Source organism: Arachis hypogaea, chromosome 6, assembly GCF_003086295.3.
Source record: "Arachis hypogaea cultivar Tifrunner chromosome 6, arahy.Tifrunner.gnm2.J5K5, whole genome shotgun sequence".
Classification (NCBI taxonomy): domain Eukaryota; kingdom Viridiplantae; phylum Streptophyta; class Magnoliopsida; order Fabales; family Fabaceae; genus Arachis; species Arachis hypogaea.
This window is the reverse complement of record NC_092041.1, coordinates 21,110,833-21,133,011: the sequence shown is the minus strand read 5'-3', so window position 1 is coordinate 21,133,011 and position 22,179 is coordinate 21,110,833. Positions and strand designations below refer to the sequence as shown.

The window sequence follows — 22,179 nt, the reverse complement described above, 5'->3', positions numbered from 1 at the left end:
GCAAATGTGGAAGAGTTTACTAATAATCAAAAGGAGTTGCACAAGTTCAAAGGGACCGAGGATATGACCTCTTTATGGAGTGAACACTACTCCTTTGCATTGCTTTCAAATGTTCAGTCACCCGTTGACGTTAACAGTGATAGATCCAGAAAATTTTGATAGTAGGGACAAAAAATATGTAATTGGATACTTATTTTTATAATAGTTTATAAAATATGATTACTCTTTAAAATATCTAATCAACTAATTAAAACAATAAAATAATAATTCAAAATAATAAAAATAATCTAGAATTCCATTCTTATGGTTTCATATTTTGAAAAGATTGAATAATCTTTTTTTGTCAATACAATCAAATGTCTCTCTTTCTATATATGTCACTAAACAATCATTCAAAATTTTATCTCTCGTACGGTTACAAAGCTGACTCTTTATGATGTTTATAGCAAAAGAAGTTTTTTCAATTGATGCAGTTGCTACAGGTAAAACTAAAGCTAACTTCAAAAGAAGAAACACTAATGGATAAATAATATTTTTTCGAGTCTCAACTAATTTCTGAGAAAGAGCACTAATCTCATTCAAGTTTGAGAATTGGTCATCAGAACATACATCTAATATGAAATTCTCAAGTTGACTATCAAGTACCAAAAGTTGAGTTGGAGAAAATTCTAATGGATAAAATTGAGCTAACTGGATCAATTTCTCCTTATGAAATGCTAAAAATGAGTCTCTTGGATTCAGACAAGTTATGCAAAGAAGCAATTCAGTATTCACTTTTGTAAAATGATTATTGAGTTCTTGAAGTTGTCTATAAACTATTTGATAGAATATCTCAATCTAGAAATGATGCAAATTTGAGATCTTTTGAGCTTTGCGTCTTGATCTTCCTTGTGTCACAAATATGTCATCCATTTTTGGAACAGTAATATTGTGTTTGTCACAAAACAATAAGACTCCATCAAGTAAAATAGACCAACCATCTATTTTTGCAACCGTTGTTTGGACACTTTAACTAATGCCATAGCATTTACAATGTCTTCATCATTCCTTTATAATGCTTGTGATAACTTATTAGTAACTCCCAAGATATTTTTCATCAAATGCAAGTTGAAAATAAATTCAAAAGATTGAATAATATTTAATGAATAACATGCTTAATCTCTTTGTTCTGAATTATTTCCATCTTCCTCAACATATTCAAGAAAATTGATCACTGAAGGAAACAAGAAATTAATCTAAGTATAGTTCCATAGTGTAAACCCCACCTAGTGTCTCTAACTCTTTTTAAAGCTATTTCTTGATTCAGACCACGTCCACTAGAAATTTTTCCATTTTTTAATGCTTCAATTGTTTTAGTCATCTAACTTTCATGAAGCATATCTCTTTGTTTGCATGAAGCTCCAACAACATTGTACAAATTGGTTAACAAATTAAAAAGCAAAGCAATTTCAAGTTATTTTTTCATAACTGTTACAAGAGCTAATTGAAGTTGGTGGGAAAAACAATGAACATATAAAGCACAAGAATTTTCTTTCAATATCAACATCTTCAAGCTATTAAATACTCCTTGCATGTTACTTGTACCATCATATCCTTGTCCACGTACTCTTGATAAACTTATATTATATGTTTCTAATAATGACTCTAATGCTAATTTTAGAGCAAAGTATTAGTATTAGAAACATGAACAAGACCAAGAAAATGCTCCCTAACTTGTCATTTCTTTATTTACATACCTTAAACAAATTGACATTTGCTCCTTAATAGAAATGTCATGGGCTTCATCAATCCAAACAGCAACAATCAATCCCAAGATCGTCAATAATAACTTTTGTTATTTTACTTACAGCAGCTCTTACAGTGTCTTTTTGAATTAAAGGTGCTATTAGTTTAAGATTTTTACGAGCATATTTGAAAGCACGACCAATCCCTTTAGTATGTTGTGCGAGAAAGTTTAATGTTCCAAAAAATTTTCTTGATTAACAGAATCATTTATCTCATCATTATCACGAAAGGCCAATCCTTGTCGCAAAAGAAATCTAGTATAATCAATTGTTGCTATCAAGTGAATTTGATATTTCCTTTTAGATAGTTCAGATTGCTTTTCAATAGCAGCACTAATGTGATATTTTGGCTTCATAAGTGCTTCATATTTTCTCTAAGCTTTGATTATGAGTGCTATCATAACTCTCAATATGAGTTTGTAGTCTCTCCTTCTTTTTTCAATTAAAAAAGCCATTAGTTACAAAAGCATCACCATTTTTAGTCTCGGGTTTCATAAGGTAACAACAAAGACAAAAAACAACATCTTTTGATATACTATCTCTATCCAATTGCCTTAGTTATCAAACTAATTAAGATTAAATCTTCAAAAAGAATATCCACAGACAGTTTGCGAAAAATCATGAGTCCTTGGCTGATAATGACCGTTTTACAAATATGCACATCTAACTTTATCTCTATCATTTGGATGATAATTTGAAATCTTTAGTCGTTGTCTTGGATCTGCTATAAGGCTCTTTACTTCAAATTCTTAAAACCTCCTTTTGTTAATGGAGGTCGATGAGTTGTTTTGGGATCTAATCTCTAATAATGATGGTGTTCTTTTGAAATATTTCTCCATTTCTAAAAGGATAAATTTATAAACCTAAGTTAATTGATTAATAAAAATAATATACTATTCCACAAAAATTTAATAGTACAATATAAAATTATAAATATAAAACATACAACAATTAGCAAACCAATAAAAAAGCACTAATAGAATTTAATATAGTGACCGTGACTGTGAGGCACCAAAGCGTGAAGCCACTAACTGATTGCAGTGAATCTCAAAATGACTATCCTAGTGTGGCCAATAAAAAAGCACTAATAGAATTTACTGTAGTGACCGTGACTGTGAGGCACCAAAGCGCGAAGCCACTAATTGATTGCAGTGAATCTCAAAATGACTATCCTAGTGTGGCAGTGTCCCATATTGTTCCTCATCTTATAACATCTTCCAATATTAAGACCCACTGTAAAAGTCATTCGAATTAATTTTCAGCAAGCAACAATAACAAAAAGCAATATTTTATATCCTAATTCAACTATAAGTCAATACAAGTCCTTCAAATTTATTTCCAACAAAAAAACAATATTCTTCCTAATTCAATTATAATTCCATACATACAAACAATTAACAAGCATATCAATAAAACCAAATTAGCAATTATGTCATGAGAAAAATATCCTAATTCAATCACAATTCACATTTCACAATTAATGTATTATGTACCAAGACTCGAGACTCAAGCAAGTAGAGTAGTAAATGTATTATGTACCAAGACTTGAGAGGCTAAAGAGTGAATACTGAAGTGGTACAGACTGCGGATGGCAGACTAGTGGTTGAAGCGGCTGGAAATTGGAGAGGCGAGAGCTGCAAGACTCGAGTTACAATGACGGAGTGGCGAGACTCGACAACAGAAAGATAGAGAGGCGAGAGACAAAAAGATAAAGCCAAAGAGACGATCAGCAAAGAGGAATGCAGAGGCAGAATAGACGGTCAGACAGGAATTAATGGGAGAACAGGGTAGAGCTACAATGATGAAGGCAGGAGTTGGGAGGTCAGGAGCCCTGGAGCAGATAAATAAAATTGAAAAGAGGGAGAAGGGTTTAAGTATTTGAGTTGTTATTTAGAGTGAGGTCAAAATTAATCCTTTAATAGGGGCAACTTACTTTTATTATTAAGAACTATTCATGAGTTTTCAAAATCTCACTAGGGGAACTTGCCCCCACTACTCACTAAGTAAATATGTCTCTGGATGTTAATCTTGTTAATAGCGCAGACAATGTGGTTGTGGATCAGTATTTACAAGTATTGGTGATTATGATTTCTGTGAAAAATGTATATTTGTGTTTGTTAATATCGAGCTTTGTGTGTTGTATATAGGAGATTGAGGCTACATTAATGTGCATAGGGAGGAATCAAGAGCTAAGTGATAAAATGGCTGAAGCGGGGAAGGAAGATATGGAGAACTTATATATATATATATATATATATATATATATATATATATATATATATATATATATATATATATATACATGTTGCTTTGGCAAAGCTGAGTATGATGGAGGGAGAATTGAAAGATAAAAGAGAGATTGAGTCCCTTGGAAGAAAAAGAAAAATAATTGGTGAAAGAGAATGCTGAATTTTAAGCAAGGGTTGTGGAGTTGGCTCTTGAGAAGAAAAATGTTGAGGGTAGCAAGGTGAACCATGGGCTGGAAATATTCTCATTGGATTTGATGGGGCTGCAGAACAGGCTAGCTTTATTGCTCCTACTATGGATTTTGTCACTATGGACCCGTGCAAGATAGTTCTAAATGGAGGACTTGTAGATGATGATATAGAACAGGAGGGTAGAGATGAGAATATGGCTACTCCATAGTAGTTTATTTGTTTTAAGAATTGTATATTTTTTGTTTGAACAATGTGGTATGGTTATGTTTTGCTAATGATGAATTGACTATCCAACTTTATTGAGAGAACTTGTTTGACTTATATATTGTGGTTTTGTGTTGATTTAATATGTGTATATATGATCATGGTAAAGTCAGGTAGGGATGATGATGGAACATTGTGAAATGGATATTTAGTAGATATCTCTGGATTGTCATTTGTGAATTGATGATGTGTTTTGTTGATGGAACCAAGAGCTATATCTTGGGTGATATTAGGATTGATGAGCAGTGATACCATAATTTGTGTTATTTGTGATTTGCATAATAACCGTTTTATACATCGGTTTTGAATTTAAATAATTGTAGCAAAGTATCACTTGCATTAGTCGTATTTGGGTTTGAGTAACTGATTTTAATGGTCAGGTATTAGAGATAATAAAAGGTGATAGATAACTTGGCCTCCTATGTGTTTGAAAACCGAAGTATAGTTCGATTTTGATTGGTGAATTAAGTCACTTATTGTGGTTTGAATATTATTGCTAATTAATCATTGGACTAGTAGATGTCTTTAGATATTTGTTTGGATTGTGGAGAATATTTGTTTGTGGATAGTATCTGAAAATGCCAATCAGATAATAAAGTAGTACTAGTTTAGTAAGAGTTGTGGTTTGCTTGAGTCGAATTATAATTTGGTGAAGAACACTAAGTTTGAATGAAAGATTAAGATATTCCTTGGGTAAGATTGAGCAGTTGACTTAACATCAGTTGATGTATGATTCATTTTTTGGGATTTGACCGTTTGAATTGTAAGTTCATTTTGGTATAGAAAAAATCGGTTATGGATAACTCAACAACATGAGTGTTTTATAAGGAAGTATATCTCAGCTAGGGGTATGGTAATTTAAATCACATGTATGTGGTTTTTCAATATTCGTGGCAAAATTATTGATTTTGATTGATGATGTATTGGATGATTTATAAATCAATTGGAGATGGCGATGAACGAAAGTAATGGAAAAAATTGAAAGTAAAATAGTAAAGATATTTTATTAATGAAAAAGAGCACATCACCGTGTTTTGACTTATGAACTTAGTTGTGATACATCTTTAAGAAAAGATATTCCATGTACTCGTTGGGGTACTATAGCAAAATGTATGCGTCTCGGTTGATGAGCTCTGAATGTTGTGTTGTAGTTCGATGCTATAGCTATTTTCTTAGCTCGTGTGATGTATCTCGTATGTTTTCGTCCTTAGTATAGGTGATAAACCCCACTTTTAGGGTTTATCTTGTGCTTAATTTAGTGGATTTTATCTATTATTCTCACACTTATTCATAGAATTCGCATGTTTTAATTTTCTTTCCTAATTTTGTGCTATGATTGAAAACATGCTTCTTTTGCCTTAAATTTGCTAATTTTAATCCTCTCTTATTACCATTCGATGTTGTTATATGTTTGTTAAGTGTTTTCAGGGTTTATAGGGCAGGAATGGCTTAAAGGATGGATAAGAAGTATGCAAAAGTGGAAGGAACACAAGAAATTGAAGTTTTGAGAAGCTGGCAGCGACGCGCACGCGTGGAGGACGCATACGCGTGACTAGTGCAGGAGACGAGTGACGCGCACGTGTGGATGACGCCTATGCATGGATGACGCGTACGCGTGACTAGGATTTTGTCAAGCGACGCGTACGCGTGACAGAGCGTCACGTGCTGCTGATATCAAAATTTGCTGGGAGCGATTTCTTGGCTCTTTTTGACCCAGTTTCAAGCCTGAAAATGAAGATTAAAGGCTACAGAGTAGAGCTGGAAGGGGGAATCAATCATTCATACTTTCATTCACATTGGTTAGGTTTAGATGTAGTTTTCCAGAGTGAGAGGCTCTCTTCTCTCTCTAGGTTTTAGGGTTTCTACTCCAATTTCTTCTTACATTTAAATTTAATTTCTGTTTTTATTTACAATTCCTTGCAAGTTATTATTCTAGCACCTTTGTTCTTCAATTCTACTTGTTATTTGCTTCACTTTTTTATCCTTATGTTTATGCACTCTTAATGCTTTGGATCTTTGTTAATGCAATTTATATATTCATATTGTTATTGCTTTCTTCAGTTGTCATTGTTAAATTTGTTTCAATTGGGTGTTTAGATTTAATATTCCTTGTTACTTTTCTATGCCTTTATTTTGTGCCTTTCAAGTGTTTGATAAAATGCTTGGTTGGGTTTTAAATTAGATTTTTTTATGTTCTTAACTTGGATTGATCAATTAGAGACTCTTGAGTTATCAAAATTCTTTTGTTGATTGGTGATTGAAAATTGCTAGTTGACTTAGGCTTCACTAAATCTAGTCTTTGATTAGGACTTATGAACTTAAGTTGATTTTGCTCACTTGACTTTCCTCCATTGTTAGAGGTTAACTAAGTGAGAACAAAAGGTAATTACCATCACAATTGATGATGATAATAAAGATAGGAATTCTAATTCTCAATCCTTGTTAGAACTTTTCTTAGTTGTTATTTTATTTCTTTGTCATTTACATTACTTGTCTCTTATCACAAAAACCCCAAAAATACTTTTCCATAACCAATTATAAGTACACTTTCCTGCAATTCCTTGAGAGACGACCCGAGGTTTAAATACTTCGGTTAATTTTATTGGGTTTGCTTAAGTGACAAACAATTTAAATATTGATTGAGGTTTAATTGTCGGTTCAGAATTATACTTGCAACGCGATATTTTTAGTGAAAATTTTTATCGACATTTTTCCTCACATCAATAGGTCAGTCTTATGTATCTGATTTGGAGTTGAGCTATGCTAGGAGGTTCAAACTTTCTAAGTTATAGTCTGCATGGCGGTACTATTGTTGGGGTGGGTTTGTCTTGAGGCGCACGCTAAAGCACTGCCTTAGTTCCCTTTTGATGGCATGTACTATTATAATTGTGTTATCCTGCATAGAAGGCTTAATGCAGAAGTGTATAGTGGAAGCAATACACTAGACACATTCAAAGAAGATCTACCTTATAAGAAGGAATGATGTATTAAAATTTGAAATAAAAGATTGGCATGAGCAGCTAGATTATGCGTAGACATTGTTTTACTGTGGTAAAAATAACTTATTAATGCGATTTGTTGAGGTTATTTGCCTTTCATTTTTATTTCAAATGATTCGAATTTTTCCTTTTTGTACTGAGCATTGTAAACTCGTATTTTGAATCCGTTGGTTAAACCTAAAGCTAACTCTCTTATTCCAGGAGAAAATGAAAAAAAATCACGAATAGGACAACATGAACCAATATTGAGCAATCAAAATGCGGTTGAAGAACAAAATAGTAATTACTAGCAATAACAATGTAAATAACGAGAAAAATTCATTGTGAATTGGCTTAAATTGTTTGGATCATATGTAATTTTGATTATTGATTATATATCAAAAATAATAAAATCAATTTTGTTATTTGGTCAAATACTTGAATAACTGTGCTAATTTATAATTCCTAATGAAAACATACATGGAAGCCCAGAATGCGTTATATGCAACTAAAATTGTGTACCATTAGATGATGTTACCAGAGAATTTGGAAGGAGTTATTCTCTTTGTTGATGACCTTGGATTGACTTCTATCGCGGTTGTTATTTCCAAGGTGTGGTCATCACCACTGTCACCATTACCAGAAGTCTTCTGGTCCTCCTCATCACCTCATCTGTTTTGGTTCAAAAGTTCGATTATTCTTCGAATTTCTGCTTTCAACAATTCATTGATAACTAATAGTTTGGCTGTAGTGAAAGGAGGAGAAGGTGAATTGTTTGACTTTTCTGCCATTGATTATAACCTATAAAGGAAGGTAAATAATCGGACAAAAAAATGATAGTGGGGTTAATTAAATTCGGCCTCATGGTGGACACCAAATCTTCTTGTGTAGTAAGCCTCGGATGGTATATAACTTGTCCTGTCTAAGGTTGAGCTTGCTTTCTCCTGAAATGGATGAGGTATACGTCGACTTCAAGAGAAATGGCAGCGGTGAGCACCTGCAAAAGTACCCCGACACTCAAGTTAGTAAGAGTAGAAAATGAGTATAATACAATTCAGAATGAATAACGTACCTTTTTTGTAGTTCTGATTTTATATTTATAGAAGGTTACCTCTTCGAAGTAGTTGAGATCTTTTTCTGATATTTTGATAACGTAACTAATCTTAGTTTGTTTCTGAGTGAGTTATTATGGACAAGATTCTCTCTAAGTGAAAATAAATCACATTTATTATTATATCTGAATTTCGAATTATAAATATAAATGGGTCGGGTTATGATAACAAATCAATTTTTATGCAAAATTTAACTTCGATAATGACAAAAACAACTATTGTTACTGAAGCAAGTTGAATAATTGATCTGCAAAATTTGACTGTGTATCAGCTCAAGCAGATCTGCAAAAATAGAAGACTGGTTCACGATATGCACTTAGACCATCTCCAGTAGGAAACTCATTCCAGTCCTTATTTATGGCCCACCTGTCATAAAAGGCAACTCCACATCAGATTTTGCGTCATAAACAGTAAATAGGAACTCAAAGCATCTCTCTCTTCTCCATTAGGAGGAACTAACTTTAGTCCCTATTGGGGTCCCACTTAATTAATTAATTAAAATACTTAAAATTAATGTAATTAATTTTTTTCAATAATATTATTTAAATTTATAAATTTAAAAATAATTCACTATTAAAAGATAGTAATATTAAATAAATTCATATATAACAATAATACACAATATATAATTCGAGATTACACTAATTTGTAAAATTACTTAATACAAAGAAAATTATAATTAAGCTCTATAGTTGACGACAAGCATTGTGAAATTGCCATATGTGTTCAATCAAGTCCTCTTTCAATTGTCTATGCTGCTGCCTATTTCGAAGTTGGGAATTTCTTTGGAGAAATTGATGGTATGGTGCAAAATCTTCCTCTCCCAGCTGAGGTCGTGATAAGCCATTTTTGACATCATCATACTCTAAGTCTTGAGCAAAATTTCCTGCATAAGTGTCTCTTTCATCCTCAACAATCATATTATGCAATATAATACAAGCTCTCATTATGTTGGCAAGCTTCTTCTTTTTCCAAAAGCGAGCTGGACCACGTATAATTGCAAAGCGTGCTTGCAACACTCCGAATGCTCGCTCCACGTCTTTTCTTTACCCTTCTTGGTATTCTGCAAATAACTTGCATTTCTCCCCTTGTGGCTTTGAGATTGATTTGACAAATGTGGCCCATTCAGGATGAATAACACCTGCTAAATAGTATCCCATAGTATAATTATTACCATTAATAGTATAATTTCACCTCCGGAGCACAGTCATTTAGAATATCATCGAACACTGGAGAACAATCTAACACATTGATATCGTTATTTGAACCAGAGACTCCAAAGAACGTATGCCATATCCAAAGGTCTGAAGATGCTACAACCTCAAGTACTATGGTTGCAACCCCACAATAACCACTCATGTACATACCTTTCCACGCCTTTGGACAATTTTTCCATTGCCAATGCATGCAGTCAATGCTACCTAACATGCCAGGAAAGCCACGACCCTCCGCCATTTGTAGCAGGTGTCGTACATCATTCGGATTTGGTTTCCGCAAGTATACATCCTTAAACACCGAAATGACACCTTCAACAAACTTTTCCAAGCATTCAATTGTAGTACTCTAGCCTATGCGCACATAATCATCAACAACATCAGTTGCTACGCCATATGCTAACATTCGTATCGCAGTAGTGCATTTTTGGAGTGGTGAAAAGCCTCTTCTTCTAGTTGCATCAACCCTTTATTGGAAATACGGATAGACGTTTGAGAGAGTGTCTACTATCCAAAGAAACACATTTCTTCTCATTTGAAATCTCTATCGGAAAATGCAAGCATTATACACTGGTTCATCTGCAATCTTGGAAAAAGCGATCATGTCATGCTTCTCGATCTCTGTTGATCCATCTACGAGGAGTTGGGATAGAGTTTCTATCGATATCTTCTTCTTATGAATCTTCGAATAAACACTCATCGATCCAATTATCTATGAGTGTGTTATCTTGTCGTCTTTTTTTGCCATACAAAGCCTCATTAAACATATCATCAAAATTTCTAGCCATAATCTTTGCTCTATGTAATTTTTAGTACTCTTTCGAGGTGAGAAAAAAGAGTTGAAATGGAGTTGCAAAGTCATTGATAGTTGATATTTATAAGTGTGTTTGCAACAAGTACCTACTTCTCAATGGTTAGTTTTACAACGGCTACTTAACGGATAGTTTTGCAACGGCTACTTAACGACTAGTTTTGCAACGGCTACTTAATAGTCACTTTCATGAACAATAACGGCACAATAATATTGACTAATTTGAAAAGTTACATCAAAAATGAATAAAACAGACTACATCACATACCAGTAATACGCAATAAAACTAAGAACATACTACGTAACTCTACGATACAAGGAACTATTAAGTAAACTACTTCGCGATTATTTTCTCACATGCAATCTCATGAAGAGCTCATCGTTTTTCACTCATTGTAGACGTGTCAGCATTAAGTATTTGCATATCCATTTCTCCTTCTCTTTCCTTATCCATCCTTTCCATTTCCCTTTCTTTTGCATTTATCTCTATTTCTTTAGTATACCTCTAAGTTTGTAATTCTTGTTCTTTCATTGCCGCTTGAGTTTGTAATTCTTGTTCTTTCATTGCCGCTTGAATTTGTAACTCCTCCTTCATTGCCATAATCTTTGCTCTATGTGCCATCTCCTCTTCTCTTTTTTTTTCCTATCCATTAGTTCCTTTTCTCTAACATTCTTGATATCTTCCATGAGAGATAATTTTTTAACAACCGATGATTTCTTTTCACTAAGATCTTCAGACATTTGTGCTTTTCCCTTACCTTTTTGCTTGCTCTTCTTTGATCCTTGTGGGCGAACGGGAGAGTCCACACCAGGTCCGTCTATCAACGGTGTATATGTGTTTGATGAGAATGAGTATGCTCTAGTTGCACTAACCTTGGTTCTCTTTGAGTCTCCACTCTGTGTAGGTAGTTGGCTTCTCCATTTTTGCTCCAAACGAAGCATGTTCCAATGCCTCTCAGAAGTGAATTTTTTGCCATAATTTGTGGAATAAAGTTTATAGGCCAACTCCTTTATATCACTAGCGTTCAAACCACTCCTTATGTTTCGACTAGCTTGATCGTAGCAACCAGCAAATTGTGCAACAGCTTTGTTGAACTTATACTATCATTTCTTACATGCAACTACCCCATTTGTCATGTCGGAGCAAAATTCTACATAGTAGCTGTGAACTCGACTCCAAAATGTTTCTCCCTTTTGATGGGTACCAACTATAGGGTCAGTTGAAACATTTAACCATGCATTGATCAGTATCTCATCCTCTTTCCAATGCCAGTGTCGAATATTATCTTGCCTCCGATCTTCAATATCATCATCATTGAGGTCGATATCATCTAATCCACGAGGGTTGGCAAAATCTGAATATTGCGAATTTGGACTAGATTGTATTGAAGCCTGAGAGGATGGGTTAGAAGAGCCACCAACACCAGATAAGTTATGTCGTGATGCACTGAATTGAGTTGGAAATGGCAAAAATGTTGGAGTAATATTTTCGATAGAGGGGTTAAATATGGATGAAAATAGAAAATATGGTGTTTGTGAATTTTGATTTTGTGGTTGAAATATAGAAAATTGATTATTATAAAGAGCTTAAAAATTGAAATTAGGAAGATTTTGTGAATTTGAATTTTGAAATGTATTTGGTAGTGTGAAGTTTTAATTTGGAACTTGAGAGTTTGAGGTTTGAGATTGTTGGGTATTTGGAGTTTGAGAAAAGTTTTGTAAATAATTGAAAAAAGAGTTGAGTTGGTTTGGATCCATTTTTTTGAACAAAAATAATATCAGGAGAACTTTGATTTCGTAAACTTGGAAGAAGATGAAGAAGAGTATAAGAAAGTGTGAGAATAGAAGTGTATGTGAGTGGTATATATAGAGTAACAAAATATTAATTTATTAATAATAACGATAACATAGTAACGGCTAGTTCCCATGGCTAATTTTGCAACAGCTAGTTTTACAATTGCTAATTTTAATAATGTGATTAGCATTTTAAATTTTAAAAATAAAAATAACTAACCCAACCAAAAATTATTTTGTAAGGTGTAAAAATTAAATTTATTTTTTAATGTAAGTAAATTTTATTAATTATAATTTAATAATAATATAAATAATATTGAATATTAATTATGATATAAATAATTAATATAAATCATTAATTAAATAAAAATTTAATTATTTAATCTAATTAATTATTATAATTATTAATAAATTAATTATGATTTAATTATTTAATTAATTATTATTTAAATAATTAATATAAATTATTAATTAAATAAAAATATAATTATTTATTATTATTATTACTAAATGAATTATTTTTTAATTATTTAATTATAATTATTTAATTATTTTAAATTTTATATAATTATTTATTTTTATAATAACTTGTCAAGTAATAAGTTATTATTGGTCGGTTTGAGTTCCTATGCAGAGACTTCCTTCAACGACAGTTTAAGAACTAATCTGTCGCGGATCTGAGCTCCATTTAAGGGTCTGTCGCTGGCCAATGGATTGCTGTATGCACAAGGCAGAATTCGAACTCCCAACACTTACTTAAACGGACGAGTGAGCTGAGTGAGCTGACCACTCGACCAACCCAACCTAAGTTGGTTTATGTTTTTCTCCTCTATCGCTACAGAATTATCCTTATTAGCAGATCAGATTGGTTGCGAATCCTATATGGTGAGTTAAGCAAGTAGATTAATTAAAAGACTTTTTCATGTTGGGCTTCGACCATGTTACACAACCAAAATAAAAAGACTTTCTCACGTTCTTAGAATTGTAAATATAACTCAACTCAAGTCCGAGTTGAGACTGGAATGAGGTTTGATAAAACCTCAAAGTGTGGGTGCGTGGATGTGTGTTGTGATACTTAGGATTGGGGGTTGTTCAATCCACTTGACCAAAAAAAAAGCCCCAAAAAAAAAAAGAAAAAAAACCTCAACTTCAACTTTTGAAACAACTATAATTACAGTGTTTTTGAAACTTGTTGATTTAACAGCTGTCAAAATGAGATTATCGTTAGTGCTCAGTTGTTTAGCTGGTGCATTTATAAAGTGTTCAAAATTATGCTGTTAGTTTCAGTAGTTGGGTGGAATGGCATCCCCTGAATGAAGCACCACCCACCCACCAAGTCTCTCTTCTACTATTCTGTCCCTACAGAATAAATAGCTTCGTTCAGACTTCAGACGCTGAAAGTGGAAATTAATAGGATAGACAAAAATTGTTAGTATATTATTCAGGTAAATTCTCCTCCCAGGACCCAGAGGCGTGTATGAATGCCTGCTAGTTCGAGATTAGGTCCCTTTGTGGTGCTGCCCATATTTGACTGCACCTCATACTTGCCGGTCAAGTATCATCATCCCATCAGTGTGAAACCAATTCTTATATATGCTTAATTGCTTATACTTATTCCAATCTATATTGGTGGGAACACAAACAAAATAACAAACAAATGAAACAATACAAGAGCAAGCCTTTGATATTTCTTTCTTTCTTTTTTTGGTATTAAGATGGGGCAGAGCCTAGAAAAAAATATTACACTGAAATTGAATAAGGTAGAGATACCCTTTATTCATCATCTGCTAATAATTTAAGCATTTTTTAGAAGGAGATCTCAAAAATAAAATCCTGGATCTAGATTTAAATTTTTGTGCGCCAGATAATTTACACATCTATTATTTTCTCTATAAATATTTACAAAACTAATTTGTCAATTCCTCTTTTTCCACTTACTATGTCCCTAATCAAAACATTTGGATGATTTATAAGATTCCTTGAGCTATTGATATTTCTACTTTAATACGCTCAAATAACCAACATGTAGAAGATGTACTAGTACAACCCGACCCATAAAGACTAGTACAACCCGACCCATAAAGGATAAAATAAAATCAAGATAGACAAAGACTATTCTCTCCTTTCGGCCTCTCCTTAACTTATAAAATATTTAAATGACACTTTTTTTATTTTAAAAAAAATATTAGTACTCATTAAAATTTATTATTTTTTATTATTATTTTTATTTATTAATTTAATTTTTTTAGTTTAATAATCTAATAATATATTTTAACTCATATTTTTTAATATTAATGACTAATTGATGATAAAAAAATAATTAATTTTAATAATCATCTAATATTTCTTAATTCTAAAATATATATTTTTTTTACAAGATTTAAATAACATATACTTTAATTTATTCGGCTAAAATATTCTTCAACAATCATTATAATTATATATATTAGTTATAATAATATAAAATATACATTTATTATTAATATAATATATTTTATTTTTTTAAATATTTTAACTTGTTACAGAATATTTAATTTAAAATTTTTTATATATTTCATGGTTAATAATAAAATATTAAAAATAATAAAATTTATTATTTTAACAATAAATGTATATTATATTATTATTATTATTATAACTATTATTACATAATATAAAATATTTTAACTTGTTATAAAAAATATGTAATTTAAAATTTTTATATATTATATTATTAATGATAACATATTAAAAATAAATAAAACATATTATAGTAATAAATAATTTTATATTATGATTTTTACTACTATAATAATATTATTAATAATAATATAAAATATAAGTGAATGCTAATACGTTTTGGAGAAAGTAGAGAATGCAATACTTTTTGAACTCTAAACTCTCTAAATTCTAAATCTTAAACTCTAAATTCTAAATTTCTTAATGTAAATTCTAAATTCTAAACCTATTGATATAAAATACAAATATATAATAAATAAAGTCTAAAATATATATTATTGTGATTGTAATTGTGATAAATTTTATTTATTTTTAATATTTTATTATTAATCATAAAATATATAAAAAATTTAAATTAAATATTTTGTAACAAGTAAAAATATTAAAGTAAATAAAGTTATTAAAATAATAATAAATATATATTTTATATTACTACTTTCTTTTTTAAAAATTAACTAAATAATTATTAGTTTATTATTAATTTCTATATAAAAATAATTATTAAAAAATAAACTAAAATATATGTTATTTAACTTTTACAAGGAAAGAAAGGATATGTTTAAAAAAAATTGTCGTTTTCTGGAAAGTAAAATGGCTGTTGCTTCCGGTTCACTGCTTGTGAGTTGCTTCCCTTTTTCCTCAAAACCGAGAAACTGGATGGAATGTTCCAGTTACAAAAGAAAGAGAGTGGACGTTTCGTGCAACTTGTGGCCCACGGAAGAGACACACCTGAAGCACAGAACGAGTCAAAAAAAGTAGTCAAAGTTTATATTATTCTACTCTATTCCACGGATTTTGAACGCAAATTAACTAACTGAATTATTTAAACCGGCGTCCACTCCACGTCATCTTTCATTCTGTCTTCACTCGTTTCCAACCTCCTATAAATACAACAACTTATCACTACTTCACATTCAATCATTCCTCAACACAGCCATGAAGAGACAGAGAGAAAATGAAGGTTATTGTTCAGTAGAGAGCATTGATTTGGTGAAATGCCTAATGCTTCTTCCTCTTCTCCAAGAAAGAAGCAACAAGTCATCAACGTCATCAATGCATCATAGAAATGGGTCTGCGGAGTTTGAGTGCAAGACTTGCAACCGCAAGTTCTCTTCGTTTCAAGCACTGGGTGGGCACAGGGCTAGCCACAAGAGGCAGAAGCTAGAAGATGGCGAAGAAGAACTGAAGCAACAAGCCAAATCACTGAGCCTCTGGAACAACCCCAAGATGCACGAGTGCTCCATTTGTGGCCTTAAATTCTCTTTAGGCCAAGCACTCGGTGGTCACATGAGAAAACACAGAGGATTAGCCGAATCATCATCATCATTAATCAACCATGTTATTGAGAAAACCCCCGTTCTTATGAGATCTAACAGCAAGAGGATTACGGGTCTCGATTTGAACTTAACACCTTTCGACCCTCATGATGACTCCTTTGCCAACCCCACAACCATCCCACTTCCTCTTTCTTTCTTCTGATGAGATGATCCACTTTCAATTACATTTCTTATTGCTCTAATTAGATTATTCTTTCAATTCTTTTATTCATATGTGTATTACTCTTAGCGTACCGTGTACTTGAAAAGTTAATAATTAAAAGGAACATTAATTTGTCATATGTTTCCACATTCGGACTATATTATCATTGCTCCTTGTTTGTGTACGCGTATGGCGTTTTATTATCGTATATAGCAGACTAAAGCAAGAGAAAATAAATGAGAATAACAGAATATTCAGGCAGCCGTATACAGTATAAAATAATGGTGCACACTCACATTCTCATGGTGCGGCTAAATACTACTATACTTACTCATTCAACTAGGGTCCAGGGAGAGGAAGAGAACATCAACAGAACCTCAATTCACCAATGAAACGTGTAACTGCATAGCGTGAAATCATATGATTATTATTAGATATTAATTACTCATATCACTAATTAAATTTAAAATTAATTTATTTTTTTAATTTTATTGTTCACATTATTCAACAATGTTGTTATCTACTTATACTTTTTTTTTCACTCATACACTGAACTTTTTAATTTTATTATAATTATGTGTAACATAATTTACATAAAAATGATATAATTTCATTATTTACACATATGTCTGACACAAAAATTTGTCGAAAATTAATTCTAATCAATCAATTCGCTCTGAAAAAATGCATTTTTTTAAAAATTTAAAATGAAAAAGGCAATTTACCTTGTTAAATTTATTTTTTAAAAATAAAAAACTACAATTCACCTTATCAAATTGTTAATTTAAAAAATATTTTTTGTGATTTCTATTTTTTTCCTTATATATCTGTAAATTATTTTCATAATCTGTATTTTTTTAGATTTTATCTATTAACTAATTATATTAAAAAATTTTATTTTGTATTTTATATGAATAATTAATTTAGTATCTGATTTTTAATATATATATATATATATATATATATATATATATATATATATATAGTTAATTTTTATTTTGGAGTTTGGAGAATTAAATGCTTCTTTTTCTAATGAAAATATGGAGAAAAAATGTAGGATACAAATTTTAATTCAAATTAAGATATAATTGACATTTTGATTAATCTTATATTTGTTATTATTTTATATATTTATAAATAAAAAAGTGGAATTCACTAGTAAACTAGTAGTCCTTAAACATATATGCTTATCCAAGTATACTTGGGCATTTTTCCATACATTTTCTCTGTAACTGAAATTAGTCTATTGGTATTGGAGGATGTTTTTAGATAATAACAAATCATATGACTATAGTACACATTTTTAGCTTTTACCGTTTTTTGGTCGATTCTGTTTAGCACAATGTTCGGAAAATCGGACCGGTCATCAAACCGTTCTAATTACTAATTTATTGGTTTAATCGGTCTAATAAGTAGTTTAACCAAAAAAGCCGTTTTAAAATAAAATAATAAATAAATTATAAATAAACATTTTAAAATATAATTATAGACCTGTAATTTTATGGCATGGGAGAGGCATTCACCAATTATCTTATGTTCGTGGGGAGTCATGATTCTTTGATCATAGACCTGTGTATAGCATATTCTCAGCAGAAGTTGATCAAAGGAGCTCTAGTGTCCAAAATATTTCAGCAAAATCAGCCTTCAGCATTCCAAAACCAGCAAAACCAGCAACTACAAAACACTAAAATCTGCCTACACCATTAAGCATTTAGCACATTATGAAACATTCCAAAACACTAAATCTTCACCCAGCAAAACCAGCAACTACAAAACAAAGCCATTAGCAAATTTGAACAAAAAAATTAGGAGCCATCAGCAACTAGTAAACCAGAGTAATAGAGCCATCAGTAAACTAACAGAGCAATCGAGCCATTGATCAATTAGAAAATAGTCACACTAAAACAGAATAACAAACTAACAGAGGGAATGAGCCATCAGTAAATAAGAAGAAGACCAAAAATTGAGCTGCAAACCAAGTTACCAACAAACAGAAATTGAGCTACAAACCAAATTACCAACAAACAGAAATCTGCAAACCAGCCAGTTAATTTTCAGATTATTTATTTTATTTCTCATGCTAACCAACAATCAGAAATCTGCTAACCAACAAACAGATTATTTATTTCTCATGCTAACCAACAAACAGATTTTTTGATAGTCATGCTAACCAACAAACAGAGGAAGTTCACAATTAAACTGAAATCTGAATTCACAGAGGAAGTTCACAAAGGCGAAGAACAAAGAAGATGAGCAGAGGACGAGTCACTCACCACGCGACGATGAAGACGATGGGATGGGCTACTGCCTGCTGGTGTTGAGAAGATGAAGACGACGTAGATGGAGGGCTACTGGGCAGGGAACCAGGCGAAGAAGGAGGGTTACTTGGGCTGACAACCAGGCGACGGCGGTGTCACTGATGACCGGTGACCGCGACGACGAAGGAGGGCGCAGTGGCAGGCTAGGGTTCACTCTTCTCTCACTCTAAGATGAATATGATTTAGATTCAGCAGTGAATGAGTTCGGGGGAAGAAAGGGGGGTTGGGGTGCAGGGTGCTCCACGGGTCGGGTCGGGTTAAGGGTTTCTTTTTTTTTTTAAACAATAAAATGGCGTCGTTTATGCAGAATCGGCCGATTTTTGGCCAATTTGCTGGTTCTTTGCCGGTTCTTTCCAGCACGGTTTTTACAGGAAAATCGGACTGTTTGTATTGTCGGTTCGCAGTTAAATCGATCAAACCGGCCAGTCTACTTCGATTTTCAGAACCTTGGTTTAGCATCATTAAAGTTCTATATACATTTACCTAACTCCTACTAATTCTTCAATCAACCAATCAATTAGAATAGTTAGTTAAAGGGACTATTTTTGTACCAAAATTGTTATTTAAAATAACAAAATATATAATTATTAGATAATCATTCACTAATTTGTAGCCTTAACTGAAAAATTACAAGTATTTTTAGCTTATAAGTCTTACAAGTTGAGCTAAGTCTAATAAAAACTACATTCACCTACTGGAGTGTGATAATACGCACGTCACTCAACCATTTTTAAAGCGCGCTCTCATTCACCATTATGAAAGACGTTTCTTCACGTTTCTCCTTCTCCTCCTCCTCCTTCTTCTTCTTCTTTGTGTTTCTCCTCCTTTTTCCTCGCGTGTTTAATCTTCATCGTTATTTTTTTCTTACTGTTATTGTTATTGCATTTTTTTCCTCATCATCTTTTTATTGATTTTGCAACATTATATATTTTTTTCTTTGTTTGATTTTTTCTCCTAAGAAGAATTATAAGAAAACGAAATAAGATGATGAGGAAGAAGAAGCAGTAGAAAATGAGGAGGAGGAAGATGAAGAGTTTGGAATTACGCAGAACTTATCAGAATAAAAATACACCCAAATATCTTCGTATTACACCCAAATTTGCTACAAATACAGAAATTTTATTTACAATCCTAGTTTGTAGTTAAACATGTTGGTAATTAAAATTAATTTAAATTTTAAATACTAAAATTTTTCTAATTTCCTATCCATTTCATAAAGTAGTTATTTTAATATTTTTTCATTCTCTCTCGTACGTTCTTTTCTTCTTCTCTCTCTCCTGTTCTTCACAAAAAATTTTATAGAAGAATACTACTCCTCTACAGGTAAATTTACTAGTTCATACTTAATATTTTATTATTATTATTATTAGATGAGTCATGCTATTTTGTTCCTATTTGAGTCTAGTGACTATGTATCCTAACTCAAAACTCATTCATCATTATTGTCGAATGAAATTTTAATAAGATTATATCAACATTTGAATTAAACAATAAGTGAATTACCAGTCTATGCATCAATATTCTTTTGTTTTTTAAATCTTTATTTCTAGAATGATTAGAGAAGACCAACAACATAAAATCGTTAGACCGGATTAAAGATAAATAAAGGAGCAATTACACATCTAAAATTATTAAGTTATTCAAAAAATATTTTTAAAATAAATCTAAAATCATAAATCTAAAATTTAAATTTAAACATTAAAAATAAAATTAAATTTTTTATATCTTATTCGTTTAAAACTCATCTAATATTTCTTTTTTTTTTTAATAGTTAGAATTTTTTTTGTTACTTATTTGAATATTAACACTTTAAAAAGTATTAAAATGTACATAAAAATTCGTTTTTGTTTTCAATTGTAACACATCTAAAATTATTAAGTGATACACAAAATATTTCTAAAACACATCCAAATCATAAATTAAAAATTTAAATTTAAACGTTAAATATAACAATAATTTTTTTTATATCTTATTCGATAAAAATTCATCTAACATTTCTTATTTTTTTATTATTAGTTAGATTTTATCATTATTTATTTGAACATTAACACTTTTAAAATTATTAAAATGTATATTTTTTTTAATTGGTTATTTTTTTAATTATTACACATCTAAAATTATTGACTTATATACAAAAATATGTTTGAAACACATTCAAAGTCATAAATCTAAAATTTAAATTTAAATTTAAAATTTAAAAATAAAATTAATTTTTTTATATCTTATTCGATAAAAGCGTATCTAATATTTCTTATTTTTTATTAATATTTTTAAAATTATTAAAATGAATAATTAAGCTAATTTTTTAGATTTTATTCAATAAAAATATATTTAACATATTAGTTTAAAATATAATTTTTTGTAGGGATTTTAAATGTGCTAGTTAATAATTAAAATCCTTAAAATTTATTTTTTGGATTTTAAAATTAAAATCTTTAATTTTACTGAATTTAATTTTTAGATGTGTATTTAAATAATAATCTATTAATAATTAAGAATGCTAAAACTGAAACAGAAATTTAAAATTTAAAAGTTGAAATTTTAAATTTTAATTTTATTTAGTTTATATTTTAAATATGTATTTAATTTAAAAAAAATATTAAATCTATTTAGATACATTTATTTTAATTTTTTTAAATTATTATAACAAAAATTGAATAAAAAATTACTTTTAAAGAATATCTAATCCTCCTGTTATAAAAATGAGACCATTGTGAAACTGTAATTTAAACAAACTATATAGTTGGAATCTTCCGTAGCTTAAATGTGTTTCTCTTTTATTCTTTCCCATTTGGAATATTGTAAATTTACTTTCGTTGTCGTGAGATTCTTCTTTCTTCCAGTGAGTAACTAGTTAAGTGCCTCCAGCGATGCAATAAATACATTGATTTTTAAGTTTAATAAAAATTAGTTAATATTAAGCTATCGTTACAATAATTAAACATTGACTTTTTATTTTAAATTAGATTATAAAAATAAAATTAACTAATTTTACTTTTAAAAATTTGCAAGAGTATATAAATTAAGATTAAGATTATCGTTTAATTACAATAAATACATGATAAAAAAAATTGTAAACTAAAGTGAATAAATATTCAAAAGTAATTCATTCAGAAAAGTAATAAATTTGTAGAAAAATAAAAATGTTTAAAATTATACACAATGAACTAAACTTGTCTAAAAATATTTATAATTGTAACTTTTATCATGAATAAATTATTCTCAACTAACACCTTTAATCTTGATTTTGATTTTTACTTTTGAAAGAG

General features: G+C 30.5%; 1 protein-coding gene across 1 annotated transcript; it reads left to right on the top strand.

Moving 5' to 3' along the window:
* Positions 1 to 15,775: 15,775 nt before the first annotated feature.
* Positions 15,776 to 16,729, top strand: LOC112696440 (zinc finger protein ZAT11). The gene has a single exon (XM_025749209.3). It carries the CDS (start codon positions 16,050 to 16,052, stop codon positions 16,590 to 16,592), a length of 543 nt encoding a protein of 180 aa, XP_025604994.1. The 5' UTR covers positions 15,776 to 16,049; the 3' UTR covers positions 16,593 to 16,729.
* The last annotated feature ends 5,450 nt before the right edge of the window (positions 16,730 to 22,179 follow it).